This window comes from Bactrocera tryoni, chromosome 1 (assembly GCF_016617805.1).
Source record: "Bactrocera tryoni isolate S06 chromosome 1, CSIRO_BtryS06_freeze2, whole genome shotgun sequence".
NCBI classification, from domain to species: Eukaryota; Metazoa; Arthropoda; class Insecta; order Diptera; family Tephritidae; genus Bactrocera; species Bactrocera tryoni.
Window position 1 is genome coordinate 77,482,666 of NC_052499.1, and position 17,835 is coordinate 77,500,500.

The following is a 17,835-nucleotide window of genomic DNA, read 5'->3' on the forward strand; positions in this document are numbered from 1 at the left end:
TATTAAACACACATGTTTATGAAAGTGTGTTTGTACGAAAAAAACAGCAACAAATCTGTAATGAAGGAAATAGAAAATGTGGAAGGAACACGTCGAAATTGGATTTCCGTGCTGTGCTTCGCGTGTCACAGCAAACCAGCGCTCTTATTCATAATAACAAGCATGCGAGTAATACCCAGTAGGAAAAATTCAGCTCAGATTGTAAAAGTGTATTGATAGTAATAAATAAGTGGTAACGGAACCAAAAATAAATACATTTTTAAATATAAAATGTTTTTGCATTATATGAAAAATAAAAATAAATTTACGTTTAAAAAAAATAAAAAATATTTTTACATTAAAAAAAAATATTCTTTCGTAAAAATTCGATACTTTTCCAAATTTTTCAATAAATAATAAGCAATAAAAAAATTATTTATGAAAAAAAAATAAAATTGTATTAATAGTAATAAATAAGTGGAAATGGAAAAAATAAATAGATTTTAAAAAAGAAAAATAATTTTTTCGTAAAAACTCAATCTTTTTCCATATTTTTCGATAACTAATAAACAATAAAAAATAATAAAAAAAACTTTATGAAATAAATAAAAAATAAATAAAATTGTATTAATAGTAATAAATAAGAGAAAAAGAAAAATAAAATAAATACGTTTTTAAAAAGAAAAATATTTTTTCATTAAAAAAAATGAATAAAAAATATTTTTTTCGTAAAAACTCGATCTTTTTCCGTATTTTTTAATAACAAATAAAAAATAAAAACAAAAATATTTTTGACTCGAGTTAAGCTATTATGGCAAGTACTCTGTTATAAGTATATCTACATATGTATGTACATCCTTAGGGACACATCTGGTGTGACAGCCTGAAAACCCGATTTTTGGGAATTAAAACAAAATTAATCACACTTTTTAAAACTTTAAGGGAATGTCTATAATATATTTTAAGTAAACAAAGTAGATTTTTTGAAAAAGATTTTTTTTTTCAAAATTTTATTTTTAATTTATTTGAGTTACATGCAATCTGCGACGGCACTAAAAAAGGATCCGTCCTGCTGAGTTTCATAAGATTCATAAAATATTTTATTTCTTTCTAAACTAAAAATTTACTTGTAAATTGCATGTAAAAAATAAAAACAACATAAACATTCAATTTCCTCGCTTGGTTTACAATCCCGCGCAGTTGGCAACCTGCTCACCCCAACCTAGAGCCAAATGAGCGCACAGTTGTCGAACACAACTCGAACGAAACAAGCAAACTGAGTCAAGGAAGCAGCGCCAACAAATACAACAAACCTACAAAGCAACAAAATAAATTACATTGAAGGCTGAAGAAGAACCCAACGAGGGGGGCGAATGAACAAGTATGTGGAATAAAATAATAAAAAAAAGTAATAATAATAATTTGAAAGCAACTCTCAGGCATTCAGTCAACGAGTAACTGTATAAATATGCACATTTGTATGTATGCAAGGGACTGTCGGAGCGTAAGCAGCAGCGCACACATATATTACGCGCTATTTATGTGCATACAATCGATGTGTGTGTGTTTGTGTGTGTGCACAATAAAGTAACGAGCTTTTTGAACCTATCAATTTATACAAAAACACACCAATACATGGACTACATGGACACCTACACACATACATCTGTATATGTATATAACCATGAATAGACACGCAAATAAGCAGCAGCGGGAGTAACCGCGTTGAACGGTATTATTGTAGGATGTGCATAGACAAAAGACAAGGAACGATTAGAAAAGGAATGGGATGTATACCAGCAGGCGCTGGCACATACACATACACATACAAATATACAAATATGCATAGAATATGAAAGCACGAAACAATAGTTGTTATTAGAACTGGAAGTATACGGCGAAGTGGTAACAAGCAAGAAACAGCAGAAAATAAAAATTAAATAAGTAAGAAAAGCAGGCAAAATAACCGACGTGTGTATGAGCGTGTATAATTTCCAAGCGCCACAATGTGGCACATAGCAGGAGCATAAATAAAAAATGTTGCTTAGAAACAGTAGTTGTTGAACAGCTGCGCGGTTGTTGGTGGTATTCAATTTTTTTCTTTTTCTTGGTTTGGAAAAATTATTAAAATAATTTTTAATTAATTCCTTAATAAGAGTTTTTAAATATATTTAATTTTTTATGTTTTTAATTTGTTTATGATTTTATTTTTTCACGTTTCTTTTTTCTATTTTTTGTTTTTAATTTTTTTTCAGAGTTTTACGTTTTTTAGTTTTTAAATTTTTTGGTTTCTAACTAATTTTTCGTGTTTTAATTTGTTTATGTTTTTAATTTTTTATTGTTTTTTTTACTAAATATATTTTTTAAAAGAAAAATATTTTTACATAAAAAAAAATAAAAAAATATTAAAACAATATTTTTTTCGTAAAAACTCGATCTTTTTCCATATTTTCAATATAATTACAAAATAATAATAAAAAAACTTTATTTTATGAAATAAATAAAAATAAATGAAATTGTATTAATAGTAACAAATAAGTAGAAAAGAAAAAATATAAATACGTTTTCAAAAAGAAAAATATTTGTACATTAAATTAAAATATTTTATATAAAAAAACAAGTTAAAAAATTATTTTGCATTAAAAAATATAAAATATACTTAAAAAAATAAAAAACATCATTAAAAAATAAAAAACATTTTTTTCGTAAATACTATTTGTTTTTCCATATTTTTTTTATAATTTTTCAATTTATTTTATGTATTGAATTTTTTTGTTTTTTTTATAATTTTTTCTTCTGCTTGTGGAACATTATGTGTAAATAAAGGAATTATTAAGGAAAATATTAATTAATTCTGTAACAAAAAATTTTAAAATATATTTAATTTTTTTTATGATATTAATTTGTTTTGTTTTCAAATATTTTTTTTATTATTTTTTTAGTCTTTAAAATTTGTTTATGTTGTTAAATTTTTTTAGTTGTTTTTAATTTTTTTTGTTATTATTTTTTTTTGTTTTTAGTTATTTTTAGTTATTTTTAATTTTTTTGGTTTTAACTTTTTTAGTTTTCAATTTATTTGTTATTTTATTTTTTTACGTTTTTAAATTTTTTTTTGTTATTTTTAATTTGTTTGTGGTTTTTAATATTTTTTTTTACTTTTCTTTTATGTTTCTAAGTTGTTTTGTTTTAAAAATTTGCGCGCAAATAAAATTATTATTTCAGAAAAAATATTTTTTTATTATTTCATTTCAATTATATTTAAATATAACTTATTTTTGATATTTTATATTTTTTTCCTTTTATTTTTTTTACATTCATTTCAACACAATTATTGCTTAAATTCCACTATCCATAAACAGCAAAATATACATATATACATAGAAATGCCAGCACATTGCCAGTTCGTGCAATTAAATGTATTGGCGGTGTCTGCCACACATTTGACGAGCTTCCGTTCGTTCGTCCGCTCGCTCGTTTGCTCGCACACTCGCCACATTCACTCACTAACACAATTCGTTTCGTTTTCAACGCGCAGCAGGGCACACGATGTTGCCCATACGCGAAGCACGACGTTGGAAAAAAATATGTGTCCTAGTCACGAAGCCCTAGTACACCCCTGCAAGCTGGCCAACAACGCGACAAACCAACATATATCCATACACGAGCATGTATGTGACAGCATGTAGGCACGCATACCTACACACGCTGGCAAATACACACATACCGAAAATTTTCTTGCGAATTTTCACTGTATTTTCACCATAAATTTTGCTTGCTATTTCCAGTCGAAGATTTTTTCGCTGGCCTAGTCCTTCGCAGCTTGTGACTTAATAAATTTTAGTTGCTTTTAGAATTTTGAATATTTTTTTTAAATATTTTATAACGGTATATGTATGTGTTTGGCTTACACTGCTGAGCGCTGGTTTTTCACACGCTTTTGCTGCTGCATGAAAATTTTTTCAGCTGCGACTTCTGCTCGAATTAGGGCAACATTGCGCTGCAGCGCAAATAATTTTTGCTGCTGCGTTTGCAGCTTTTCACTTAATAGATATTTTCCAGCACTGATTTTCAACACTTTTGCTTGTGATTTGGCATTTCTGAGCATAAATTTCATTTGCTATTGCTTTTAATTGCTTGTGTGTGTGCGTATTTGTTGAGGAAAAATCTGCTTTGCTATGCTGACACTATTTTTTCTGATTTTTTGCTTTTTTTGTTCACTGCTCTGCTTTAGTCACACACACGGCCACGCAGCGCAAACACGAACGAACCTTTCTCAACGGCAGCGGATACAAGTCTGAAAGGTGCAGACTTTCTCCAGGCCATCGTAGTTAACGTTGCCGTCGTCGTGGTTGTCGCTGTGAGCTTTTTCGGTATGCGCCTGTTAGCCGACCTTTCCGAATCGATACGACAACAGCGCAATGGAAAGCGACGCGACGCGATGCTTTTGTCTCTAATTCGCTTTCGCTCAATGTTTTGTTGACTGTTTAATGTTTCGTTGCTTTACACAGTTATTTCATTGTTGCTGTTGTTGTTGTTGAGTTTGTTTTGCGCCGATTTGTTTGCTCTGGTGTTCGCCTGCTTCTGCTTCCAACATTATCCTGCGCTTTGTTTTAATCCTTTTCTTTCGGCGCACAAAAGCGCACTCGTGTCGGTCGTACCGTTATTCACATACATACACCCACATTCCGCACATACTTCACTCTCCAACTCGTACGTTCTTGCATACTTCCGTTGTCGCTCTCTCCCAAATCTCCACTTTCCGTTTTTGCTTCCGCTTAACGCTAAACGCGTCCTTTTCGATGTCGTTTATGGCAGCGCCTTTGTTTATACCGCATTTTGCAGGGGCGGCTAATCAGACACATATCCGGCATGCAGTTTTCATTTCCTCCTCATATTAAACTTCACACACTTTAAGTATGTAAATAGCTGAGTGAATTTTTGTATAGATTTGGCGAGAAAGTAAGGAAATAACCCTAAAGGGTTGAACTGACTTTTTAGAAGAGACATTTTAAATAAGGAAATAACCCTAAAGGGTTGAACTGACTAAATTGGGATGTTGTCTTAGGGTTTTTTAGAAGAGACATTTTATTTAATAAATAAGTTAAAACAAGTTTTCATTCAGAGAATGTCATTTTTTGTAAAAATCGGTGATGTTTTGAAAAGTTTTAGATATACTTGATTCCTTAGCCGAACTCTCGAAAGACTTCTGAAAAAAGGTGTTTCGAAAAAAGTTTGGATTTCCTTGAACACTCAGCCGAACTGCAGGAAGACCTCCAAAGCAAGGTGTCTGGCAATGAAAAAGATTTTTCTGCATCAAATTATCTACGATCCGAAAAAACTTTATCACGATAGATGAAAACAGGTAATGATCGAAGGACTAGTCAAAATTTAGATTTTTGATAAAATAGCGGCTTCACTATGTATAACTAATGTCTTGTGAATTTACACTTCAAGTGGTTTTAAAAAACGAAATTATTATCAAAAATCTTATTTCTTCAATGCTTACCTGACAAATATATCTAAGAAGATCGTGTCAAAATTTCAAGTCGGTTCAGCCGTTTCGGGTAAATTTTCTCACCGTCTTTGAAAACAGCGTTTCAAGAAAAACATTCATAAATTCTCAGCCGCAATACTACATTCTAGTAAAATAGTTGTCCACTGATTCCTTTACTCTTATAATTCATCTACCAGATCACTTTTCCTCGTCCAATGTAGTGTTTTCAACTTGCAAAAAGAAATTTCGATGATATATTATTGTGAGAAAGTCGATTCAAATGGAGGCCAAGAGTGTCCCGATGTTGTTGTTGTTGTAGCAGCAGAGTTCTGCCTTGTTGACAGTCCTTGGCCGGATAAAAAATCCGGGTCCGTTCAGGTTACGTAGAATCGACTATCATGGGAGAGGGTCCCTATAATAGTCATCGACCTTGCCAACGATTATGAGATGTATGTACATACAAGTATTACATTCACAGAAAGTCAGAGTACCCACAATCCAGGTAGATAACAAAATTGTCGTCATCTCTATTTTAATAATTTTTGATTAGAACAAACCTTGTCTTATATGCTGTCAAAGAATGCCACTGTTGCCTTTAGCCTGCATCCATTTTTTAACTAATTGGCAATAACAATGTCAGTTCGAGTTTAATCCACGTATTGCATTGCAAATAAAGCTGTGAAAATGCATTTTTAGTAGACACATTATTTCAGCCGATGTTCTCCAATGATCTACACAGGTGAGCTCAAAAAATTTAAATTAAAATTAGTTGATTCATTGCACTTAAAAAAAAATTCTGTTTGATAAAAAAAAAATATTTTATTTAATTGTACCCCAAATAAGCATTCCAACCTACGCCACTGTTTTCTTTTTACCGGCTAGAAATTCAACAATGCCTAAAAATCAGCTGTTGACACCAAAACAGTGGAAAGAATTTATAAACAAAACAAAGACTGTTGATTGTCTTTGCTGTCAATTTTTTTACGAGTTGAGAAATGATAGCAATTTTCTACAACCATTTAGTAACTAATCTATTATTATAATAATTTGCAAGTCATTTGATAATTGAAATGACCGCTGTGCTAGGCGCTGGCATGAGTGGCCTATCGGCTGCTTATTACTTGCTACAGAGATTTGGATATCCTGCAACGGTATACGAGGCGTCACATCGCGTCGGTGGCTGGATACGCACCGAAAGGCATAAAGACAAGGGCTTCATATTCGAAATGGGTCCACGCACCATTCGTCCAAAGGGTATTCAAGGCGCAAATACATTGCAATTAATTGAAGAATTGAAGTTGCCGGTCGATCCGATTAAATCGTGGCAACCGGCCGCTAAAAATCGTTTAATATATGCTAAAGGCCAATTGTGCATGCTGCCGAATAGCTTAAGCGGAATTTTCAAAACATTGCCGCCATTCTCAAAACCACTAATTAGCCAAATTAAACAAGATTTAGTAGCCGGTCAAAAGAAATTGAAGCTCGCTGATGAATCTATTTATGATTTTGTTGAAAGACGCTTCGGCGCCGAATTGGCTAATTATGCGATAAGTCCATTAATATGTGGAATTTGTGCTGGTGACGCAAAAGAAATCAGTGTGCGTTTTCTAATGAATGACTTATTCGAAAAAGAACAAAAGTGGGGCGGCATCATAAAAGGCGTGGTATACGAAAAACTATTTGGAAATAAGAACAAGACGGCTCCCGCGGGCCTATTTGGGGATTCAATGCCAAAACTATATGAAAAATCGCAGAAGGAGAAATGGAGTATGTATAGAGTACCGGATGGCTTGGATACACTACCGCAAACATTACGTAACTACTTACAAGAAAAGGAGGTTGATATTCAACTAACATCGGAATGCCGGGAAATCATATTCACACGTGACGGTGTTCGAATGAACATCAAAGGTCAAGAGGTTGAACCAAAGCATATTATTTCATCAATTCCAACGCACAAGTTGGCAACCTGCGTAAAAAATCAACATCCTTCTTTGTCAGCCTTACTTATGGCTATACAATACGTTGATGTAGCCGTCGTCAACTTACAATATAATATTAAGGATTTACTTAAGATGAAAGCTTTTGGTTTTTTGGTGCCACCCATTGAGCGTATTCCCATACTTGGCGTTATCTTTGACAGTTGTTGTTTCGATATGGAGGGCAATACAATACTTACGGTTATGATGGGCGGACGTTGGTTTGAGGAGAACTTCGGCAAGGATCCAACACCCAAAAAGCTATTGGACACAGCATTACAATATTTGGATTTGGTAATGGGTATAGCAGAGGAGCCACGTTTGACACGTGTGCACGTATTGAGGAAATGTATACCGCAATATACGGTGGGACATACGCAGCGAGTCTCCGATATACGACGATATATCAAACACTATAAACTGCCGTTGACATTATGTGGTGCAGCTTACGATGGAGTTGGTATAAATGATGTTATACTATCAGCACGAACTCAGGTAGAATCTTTGCAATCTTTTGATGATTAAATTGTTTACATTTAATTGGTGGTGTAGTGTGGTCGATTTAGACAATGCAGTTATAGGCTGTAATATTATATTGTTTTGCGATTTTCTATTAATTTATATTGAATTTCTAATTATTCAAAAACAAAAAAGATTATAACAGTGTAAAGCAGCAGCGTTTCATCTTATTTGCCAAAGCCACCACGACAATTTGGACTAGGTTCGACTGTGTAATTAGGATCCCACTGTTTGGGAGTTTTAGCCTCTATAGATAGCGCGTGAACAAAGTTGCCAGCCAATTTCTCTTGTACAATTGAATTTACCAAACGGTGGCGCTGTAATTAATTGCAAAGTATAGGCGAGTTATACAAGAAAAGTTGATCAGATCGATACCTTTATTAAAGTGAGCTCCTCAAACTTATCAGATACTACCAACACTTTGAAATGTGTTTCCGAACCTTTCGGTACGTTGTGCATATAGGACTCGTTGATCACTTCCAAGTGTAATGGGGATAACTGCTCTGTAAGTGCGACTCGTATGGCTGACTCAACGGGCGCAGTTTGAGGTGTAGCTGACATTCTGTGCAATTGAGCGGAACGTAACGTTACTAAAGGAATGCAAAAGTAAATTTTTATATAGAGGTTTGATATTTATAAATTAACTTACATGTAGCGCTGCGAAAAAAGTTCATAACTGTGTTTGTATTAATTCGTAATCTAATAACAATAATATCAGCTGTTTTTATTTTTTTCATTAATACCCAGACCATGTTGCCACCTAAGAATTTTTGATAAAAAAATTCCCTCTGCCTCGTCTCGGATCAAAACGTTATGCATATTAATGTTTATATTTCAAATTAAATTTAATTAAAATATTATTTCTATAAATAAGATAAATAAGTGTCGACATATTGCAAGCAATCAAGAAATCTAGTCTCGCTAGTCTCCAGCAGATGGCGCCTTAGTAACTAACTTCTCTCAGGTGGCAGCATCATTTTCACCTGAGATCTTCTTGTCAATTTGACAATTTTTCTTTAATATTCTCTTTAAACTCGTTCGTATTGTGCTAATTTTTGGAAATATTTCTCTGTTTTCCGCATTTTGTACCAGCAAAATTATAGATTTGATAGTAAGTGCAACAGGTAAAGGGAGTTATTTAAATTAGTGAACAATCTGTTGATTTAAGTGAAAAATGTGTTAAGAGAAAGTCTCAAAAAATTCAACGATAAACGTTTTCTTTAGACACAACGGAAGTATAAAAATGTTGATTTTTGCCAAATTAGGTTGTTAATCACGAAGATCACAAATCAGCTCTTACCAGCTTTGCTAAACCACAAGTCGGTCAATACGAAGGCGAATGAAAAGCAGTTGGCTAATAAACGTGCTGTGTGTTAGTTGAATTGTGCCAAGCGTCTAGATCAAACAAGTGCAATTTTTTTTTTGAACTAGCTGCCTTCATTGCAATTAAGTGAACGCCCATAATGCCGCCTGTGCAGTAAGAAATTTATATATAATCGTATATAAGACATGCATAACTATATATAACGACAACCTTAATATCACAAATAACAAGTTTAACGTTTTCAATTGGAACACAAACATATGTCAAGCGCTTTATATCGTTGATTGTCTGCATTCCAATAGGTTTCATTCATTCTCTTCTTATGAATGACACCCACGGTACTTAAGACGTACGGTTTCGTTAAGATATGAACTATACTCTTGACTGATATATAATATTGAGGGCGTATAACTATACATTTGCAGTGTTAAAAATTCATAGTAGTAAAATCAATTTATGTTGAAGCGATCTTGAATTGTATATATTGAACAATATGTATAAAGTTTATTTAAATCTTCTGCCTTACGGGTGATTTGTTCATCAATGACGTCATCCACCAACACAATTCTATTTATAGTGAGATAATTTAATGTTTTTGTTTTACGGACGCAGCGCCACAGCTTTGTGTAGCTACAAACGCTGTTTTGTTGATCGTTGCTGAAAAATTAAAAATATAAGCATACAATTTTTTTTCAACACGACTATGTATGTACGTTTGTAGTATATAAATGTAATTTTTAATGTAGCGCATTAGATATTACAATTTCTTTATCTTTTGTATAATCTTTTTATATGTATTACAAAACAACGTGTAACACCACGATATAACAAGAAAGCTTACATAGTCAGCATTACATAGCTTTTTATATCCTGAACAAGGGTAACTCGTTAAGAATCAAGTTCTTGTATGTAAAACTGTTTTACTTGACAAGATATCTTCGCAATTGGATTACTGCTCAAGTTAACGGTATAATCTCCGAAAATATTGGTCCACTGTAGCATATAGCAGGTCATACAAACTGATCGATAATAATCAAGCCTTTGCATGAGATGCTGAAGGGTATTATAGCTTCGGTGCAACCGAAATTAACGTTTTTGATAGTCTTGTTTGAGTTTTAAAATCACTCATAGCACTAAAACAGAACCAGAATCATTAAATAAGATACTATGCCCTGAAATTTTAAATATTAAAATATAAAATCGGTTTTGTTTTCTTTTTGTTAGGCATTCGAAAAATTGTATATATGTATATATGTATAAATTAATCTCTGAATATCTGCTTTTGTGAATTTTATTATTATTTTAATAAAGCCAAACATGACACGATCTAATTCTGTACGAAAAGCTTGATCCAACATACATACATATATGCAATACAAACATACATTTATACTTGTGCACGATCCAAAAAGCATTTGTGGTCTGTTACAGAAAAAATATGTTTCAGTAGGTATTCATTGAACATCTGCCAATTTATGAGTAATCTCCCCACAAGCAGAAGCCTCACTATAAGCATTCATATACACTCAGAACACAGAAAGCGTCTTTCTGACTTCTATGCATGCACAAAACATGTCTCTACATACATATGTAGGTTTATACATATTCTGTGCCCTTTCAATGCTTACGTATGGCAATAAATTATGTTGTAGCTTATGCTACGATTAAATACTTCATTTATATATCTTTCACGCTTGCCCCAATCACTGCCGCAACACACCGATATCGTGTGAGTTATAATTGCTGTTTGCAATATGCTTTACGGTCACGCCATTACGTGCAGCACACGTTCGTTTCCATTATTCTAGCACACCTTCAGGTTGCCCTGATTTACTTACCACACATTTAGTGGGCGAACAACTTTCAGTCTCAAAAGTGAAATCAGAACATTTTCATCAATTAATAAAAATTATTAAAATTATCTATGTATGTAGTTGATTGGTGTTGATGGTGGTGATGCAATCATTTTAGATGTCTGAATTAAACTCGATTTTTTATCAAACACTGTGTAGTATTCGTTAAATTACGGTGTACGTGGAAAGTAATATACATATATTTGAGTGTGCTGGGAATACAGATAATATATTTGTCACAACAAAAACATCTAAATAGAAATAATAATTAAATATGTGAGTAAATTATAAGTGTTTTATTATAATCGTTATCAAGCATACAATATAAAAAAAAACTTAATATATGTATATGCGCATAACCGCAAATCGAACCTAAACTATTTAGAGAATGTTTTATGCTGACATTAACAACAATATTCGCGAAACAATTTGTGAAAGTACTGATAGCCGCTATTTAGTGAAAGTGCTTAGAATAATTGAATAACAAGCAAACATTTTGGATCAGATATTAATTTACGATTTAATCTCTTAATTGTTTTTTTTTCATATTGTTCAAAAACATATTTACATGTGAGCACTCTGCTATTTATGCCAAACTATGGAGGCATATCCAGCTTATCAGTTTTTTTACAACTTTATTTACATATGTACATGCGATTGTGCTAACAAAAATATTTTATGCCTTCAAAGAAGAAATAAATGTACGCTCAAGTTTAAGGTCAAAAAAGAAAGGGAACATAAACTTCGGCTGCAGCGGTGCTATAATACCTTTTGCAGTTACATTTCTTGGCGAGAAAAGATCCTGCACAAAATTTCAGACTGATAGTGCTAAGTCGACTCAGCTTGTCACGCTGATGATATCTCCATATATGTACACATATATAATTTATATATCGGGTGTTAAGAACTTTGTGTCAACTTTCATGTACCCTGTTCAGGGTATAAATATAAGTTATGCATGGCGTAAAGAATAATGAATCATTAAACGCGAAAAGAACGACGAATCACGTTTTTGATAAAAAAAAAGAGTTTTCATGACTTGAAATCGCCAACTGAGCCATACACTGGTTTAGTGTAAATTGAACATTGAAAGTGTACATATTAAAAATTGAAATAACTCAAGATGTCCTCAAAAATGGAAATGTATTTTGAATGCAAATCTATAACACTTAAATATTCCCATAATTATAAACTTTTTACATTCGCTTAACTTTCAGAGTACAAGCAGCTGACATGTCGCTAGCTGCTATGCATTGTGCCCGCTGTGCGGACGGCTTCGAACCTAACGAGAAGATCGTCAACTCCAACGGTGAACTCTGGCATACACAATGTTTCGTGTAAGTAGCAACATTAGCAAGTAAATTTATGAAAATACATACAAATTTCTTGATAACTTTCCAGGTGTGCGCAATGCTTTCGCCCCTTCGAGGATGGCATCTTCTATGAATTCGAAGGACGCAAGTACTGTGAGCGTGATTTCCATGTACTCTTCGCACCGTGTTGCAATAAGTGCGGTGAATTCGTGATCGGGCGTGTTATCAAGGCGATGGGCGCAAGCTGGCATCCACAGTGCTTCCGTTGTCAAATGTGTGCCAAAGAGCTGGCCGATACCGGTTTCATACGCAATCAAAATCGTGCCTTATGCCATGAGTGCAATGCCAAAGTGAAGGCCGAGATAACGGGTCGTTATATGTGTCATAAGTGCCAGTAAGTTGAATGCAAACGAAGCCGTAAGCAATTGCATGCATTTTTGACGCATAAATTTCTGTTGTGCCATTATATTTTTTCGTTTTTTTTTTATGAAACTGGTTTTTATATGCAACTCTATATATGTTTTTTTTCCTTTTAGTGGCGTCATTGACGATGCACCGTTGCGTTTCCGTGGCGAAGTCTACCATGGTTATCACTTTAATTGTACGTCGTGTGGCGTGGAATTGGACTCAACCGCTCGTGAAGTCAAAAGTCGACCTGGCTTAACGGCCAACGATATGGTAAAATTCCATAAATTTAATTGCAATATAAATTTAAATGTGTTAATTTGTTTCGAATTGCCATATATATTTTTAGAACGAATTATACTGTTTGCGTTGCCATGACAAGATGGGCATACCAATTTGCGGCGCTTGTCGTCGCCCGATCGAGGAGCGCGTGGTCACTGCTTTGGGTAAACATTGGCATGTCGAGGTGGGTTTGCCATGAACTCTTTGTTTTATATATAAAAACTAACTTTTTTATAATTTTTGTTTTCAGCACTTCGTATGCGCCAAATGCGAGAAGCCTTTCTTGGGCCATCGTCACTACGAGAAGCGTGGTTTGGCATATTGCGAAACACATTATCACCAATTGTTTGGCAATTTGTGCTTCGTTTGTAATCAAGTCATAGCTGGCGATGGTAAATTTTATAAGTTCTTTTGTTCTGACACAAAAAATTTTAATCACAACATGTTTTTTTTCGCAGTGTTCACAGCGCTGAATAAGGCCTGGTGTGTGCACCATTTCGCTTGCTCGATATGCGATATGAAAATGACGCAGAAATCGAAATTCTACGAATATGATGAGAAGCCAGTTTGCAAAAAATGCTACGAACGTTTCCCTAACGAATTGCGGCAACGTTTGCGTAAGGCACATGAAATGTCTATGAAAAAGAACTTCTAAATGTCTGCGTGAAATCTGCTTATAACAATTAGAACAACACATTGTGAATGCAACGTTCTAATACGCAATGATTACTATATGCAAAGTGAGGCCAAAAAAGTCATAAAGCAAAGCATAAATGATAATTAAAATTTTGAAGACTAACTAAGCCGTTGGCCAGCGTTGGAAAATGCATTAAATAAGTGCCTGTAAACGATATTTTTTTTGTATTTTTAATACGGAACACTGTTATATTGCCATTATAGCCACTGTCTGAATTCAAAACACAAGCACAATATACATATATACATACATATTTATATGTGCCTAGTAAAAGCAACAACTAATAGTCAATATTATTAACATGTAATGTACAGTAACTTTTTTATTCAGAAGGCAGTAGTTTGCGCGTGCCGGTATATAATTTGCAGCGCGTGTTTAAAGTATACAGTTTACAAACAGCTTCCATAACAATTTTATTATATAAGTGTTTTGTAAATGCCAACATATCCGAATAAAATTTCATGTCTAATTATAAGGCGAAAATTTACTACTGCCAACCTCTCTACATCACTTTTAGTCTACATACAAGTATAATATTCTGTGTTGTTTATATGTGTCAACGCTGTTGTGCCTTTTACTCAGCCTCCAACTTGAATAAGTAATTTTTATGAAGTTTAGTTTTATTGTTTTTTTCTTAACACCGTAATATTTTCGACCCCAAGAGTGTCTGTTGTAATTTATGTAATAAATTTAAACTCTTTACTGCAGCTAAAATAATATTAAAAGTAGTGTACGCGGTATTTGCTACAATATTTGTAAAGCATTTCGTACATTTATTTAACAATAATTACAATTAATTTGTATTTTGTGTTTCTGTAATTATTTTTTATTTGTAGTATCGTACAATAATGTGTGTAATTGTTTATTTAAATGTATTTGCTAAAGCAAACCGATTTATATGTTGGAAATAATGTAATAGAAACAAGAATACAGCTGATTATAACAATGAATGAAGAATGTTTTATTTATTGTGTTTTTTATATTTAATAGATTTCTTTTAAAATTACTGGTAAATAAAAGAGTCGTAAAAGTAATTTTTAAAAATATTTCCCTGCTTTACATTAGCTGTTATCAACAGGGTTGCAAGTTCTTTGGTTAAAAATTTTTGGATAAGAAATTAGATTCTAAATTTTTAATCCCAACATCAGAATTGATTTTAATTTAGATTTGCAATTCTGATTTTGGAATTAAAAATTAAATTTTCATTTTTTATGTTTTATACATAAATTTTTATTAGAAAAAAAATTAAGAAATGCAAGTGATATCAAAAGAGCAAATATTAACATATTTTTTGCTGAAACACTATAATTAAAAGCTTTTTAATATAAATAAGATAAGAAGAGAAAAAATATGTTCATATTTCATTAAAAAATAAAATTTATTTTTCTATGGAAACAAAAAATTGTAAAGCACGATGTAAACAAATGCGAAAAAGTTATATTATAATCAATCTCTTTTTTAATTTTTAATTATAAGCTGGAAGTGTTGTATTGTTCAATTTTTATTTAATTTTTAAATTCGGTATTTGGAATTGGATTTTTTTTCGAACAGGTATTTGAGATTAAAAACTATTAATTACTGTTTCCACGATTACAAAGTAAAAAAGTCAATTAAAATATTAATACAATTATAATATTTTTATGTATAATATTATTTGCAACCCTGATCACCACATAAAACTACTTTGCCGAACAACCTGCTAAATATTTGCTTTTTAAATTGCTCTTTAACATTTAATTTAATGGAAGGAGTACATATAAACAAGTGTAATAACAATTTACGCTAATTAAAAGCTTAATAATAAACATCACAAACTTAAGTAGGCAGACTGGATTGTTGTTATTGCACTTGTTAAACAAATTACGCTTAAATATAACATATTTCATATAAAATACAACAGCAGCAAACATTTAGACGAATATAAACATAAAATAGCAAAAGTACACATATGTATGTACATATGAATATGTATATGTTATATATATAGTGTGTACATATATAGCTAAACTTAACCAAGAATTCTAACTTGCAACTGTCTATAAACTGTTTTGACACACAAAGCTTAATTTTAATATTTTGCTCAATATTTTCATTCCATGCATGCTTATGCTGTCAATTTCTGCAGTAAATCCTCCAATAATCCTACATCACGTACCGCAATTAAACCATCTTTGTTACATTTAGGATTGTCCACTTCTTCATTAACTTCCCGATAACAAAGTGGTATTGGTTTGCACTCACTAATGCTTCCTCTATAACTGTAAATGTCACCACCCAATGAACGTAATATAGCTTGTGGCGCACACGTATCCCATTTGAATGTGGAACCTTTGCTCAGCAAATACAAATCCACCTCCCAAGTGATAACTTTTAGAGCTTTATGACCTGCACCAGCAGCAAATGCAAATTCATAACCTATCTCCATAATGCGTTGGAGAATATCACCATTTTCCGAACTGGAGAATATACCCAGTCGATTATCACGCGCTGGACGCTCAAATTGACAATTATTGGCTTGTAAATTCGGTAGGCATACGCCCCAAAATACCAACGAACGATATAGGTTTTCATCCAATTTGTTGTGAAAAGGCTGTGACACAACACCAATCACGGGCCTGCCATTCGTGCGATCGTAGACGCCCACCAGCACGGTAACACAGTCTAATCCAGTTGAAGTAATGCCTGGAAAGTCGGTAAAAATGCTATCGCCAGATATATACTCAGCGGTGCCATCTGTGTATTAAACGTATTTTGTTAGGCAAAATTAATTTTTTATTGTAAGCATATGCAAAACTTGCCGATTGGATCAATCCATATGCCCAAATTGCCATAGTCTAAGTCCTCAGGTAATGTTGGTATTTCGCCTAAAAGTGCTTCTTCGTATATAACCTCGCGATGGACTTCATTGGCAAGCACTTCCGCCGCTTCAACTATAAGCAAAATAATAAACTTTTACGTAAAAAACGATTAACAAAAAAGCAGTATACCGTTTAGTATCGCTTCCAGACATTGCGCTGTTTCCTCAGCAGTTTTACCAACTGCAATAGTCACTGACTCGCCATCTGCATTGGTAAAATTTGGTGACTCTTCGCCGTTAATAGCTTCGCGCATCGCAGGAAACTTGTGTAATGTATAAGTACATACAACTGTATATCATTTTTGGCATGCGAATAATATTATGAACTTACCAACTCACCAATGTCATGTTTGATAGTCTCTTGTATCAGCACATCTGCGAGTGTTTTGAAATCATGCTCGAAGCGCGCATTCGCTTCCGGTCCGGTCTTTTCCTGCACTAATAACTTCAGCAACGCTTCATTGGAGCGACACACACGCGCTATATTAGCGGCCTTTTCCGACGAATTGATGAGTTGCTGCACAAGATTTGGCTCCATTTTTTATAATATTGGTTATGGAATTTGTATGGCAGTGTTTGTCGGATGAAAAAGTTGCTTTTTCTAAAGTTTTATAGTTCTCTTAATTTAATTAGTGTTATAATATGCAGATGAAATTGTATAGATGTTGCTACTGTCTCAGTCAAACACTTTTTTAATAATGCGAGAATTCGTAAGCGAATTTTTGTATGGCCTCTTCTTTTTCTTATTTTTTGTTTATAAAATATATGTATTCACATTAGCATGGAAGTGTATAAATATATACGGCACAGTGTTTCCTTTAATATAGCCCTGATTGCGTTCAATTATTGTACAAGACGTGCCTAATAAACTATTGCCTATTTTTAGGCGAGCTAACTAGTGTTATAAAATGCTCAAAATACCACTCAACGTTAAAAAACATAGTTGCCAGTGTGATATGCAAATTTGTTGAAAATTTAATTACGTCGTATAATTTACTTCCACCAACAAAAAATATTCCAACTTTAAGTTAATACTAATAAACTTAAACGAAATATCAACATAATTCATTTATACAGTTATTTTCATGTTGCCGTATAAAAATATGCACTTATTTGTTTTTTAATATTTAATT

At 32.8% G+C, this 17,835-nt stretch overlaps 4 protein-coding genes across 9 annotated transcripts; 2 read left to right on the forward strand and 2 right to left on the reverse strand.

Annotated features, from left to right (window-relative positions):
* Positions 1-6,422: 6,422 nt before the first annotated feature.
* On the forward strand, positions 6,423-8,082 carry LOC120772804 (protoporphyrinogen oxidase). The gene has a single exon (XM_040101591.1). The coding sequence runs from the start codon at positions 6,544-6,546 to the stop codon at positions 7,975-7,977; it is 1,434 nt and encodes a 477-aa protein (XP_039957525.1). The 5' UTR covers positions 6,423-6,543; the 3' UTR covers positions 7,978-8,082.
* Positions 8,046-8,724, reverse strand: LOC120772831 (bolA-like protein DDB_G0274169). Its single transcript, XM_040101641.1, has 3 exons — positions 8,621-8,724; positions 8,347-8,561; positions 8,046-8,288 (listed from the first exon to the last, which is right to left on the reverse strand). Exons 1-3 carry the CDS (start codon positions 8,721-8,723, stop codon positions 8,139-8,141), a joined length of 468 nt encoding a protein of 155 aa, XP_039957575.1. The 5' UTR covers position 8,724; the 3' UTR covers positions 8,046-8,138.
* Positions 8,725-8,997: 273 nt separating this feature from the next.
* On the forward strand, positions 8,998-14,332 carry LOC120772810 (LIM and senescent cell antigen-like-containing domain protein 1). 4 transcript variants are annotated; one of them, XM_040101611.1, is made up of 7 exons: positions 8,998-9,082; positions 12,366-12,485; positions 12,550-12,855; positions 12,998-13,139; positions 13,216-13,332; positions 13,399-13,540; positions 13,607-14,332. In XM_040101611.1, the coding sequence occupies exons 2-7, from the start codon at positions 12,382-12,384 to the stop codon at positions 13,801-13,803; spliced, it is 1,008 nt and encodes a 335-aa protein (XP_039957545.1). In that variant the 5' UTR covers positions 8,998-9,082; positions 12,366-12,381; the 3' UTR covers positions 13,804-14,332. The 4 variants fall into 4 exon arrangements, with proteins under 4 accessions (XP_039957545.1, XP_039957555.1, XP_039957537.1 ...); XM_040101621.1 differs by having other exon boundaries at positions 9,026-9,095; XM_040101603.1 differs by lacking the exon at positions 8,998-9,082 and adding an exon at positions 9,169-9,448.
* Positions 14,333-15,253: 921 nt separating this feature from the next.
* Positions 15,254-17,582, reverse strand: LOC120766507 (inositol polyphosphate 1-phosphatase). 3 transcript variants are annotated; one of them, XM_040092068.1, is made up of 4 exons: positions 17,042-17,582; positions 16,833-16,991; positions 16,644-16,775; positions 15,254-16,578 (listed from the first exon to the last, which is right to left on the reverse strand). In XM_040092068.1, exons 1-4 carry the CDS (start codon positions 17,238-17,240, stop codon positions 15,950-15,952), a joined length of 1,119 nt encoding a protein of 372 aa, XP_039948002.1. In that variant the 5' UTR covers positions 17,241-17,582; the 3' UTR covers positions 15,254-15,949. The 3 variants fall into 3 exon arrangements, with proteins under 3 accessions (XP_039948002.1, XP_039948004.1, XP_039948003.1); XM_040092070.1 differs by having other exon boundaries at positions 16,833-16,965; positions 17,042-17,135; XM_040092069.1 differs by having other exon boundaries at positions 15,256-16,578; positions 16,833-16,965; positions 17,034-17,578.
* Positions 17,583-17,835: the final 253 nt, after the last annotated feature.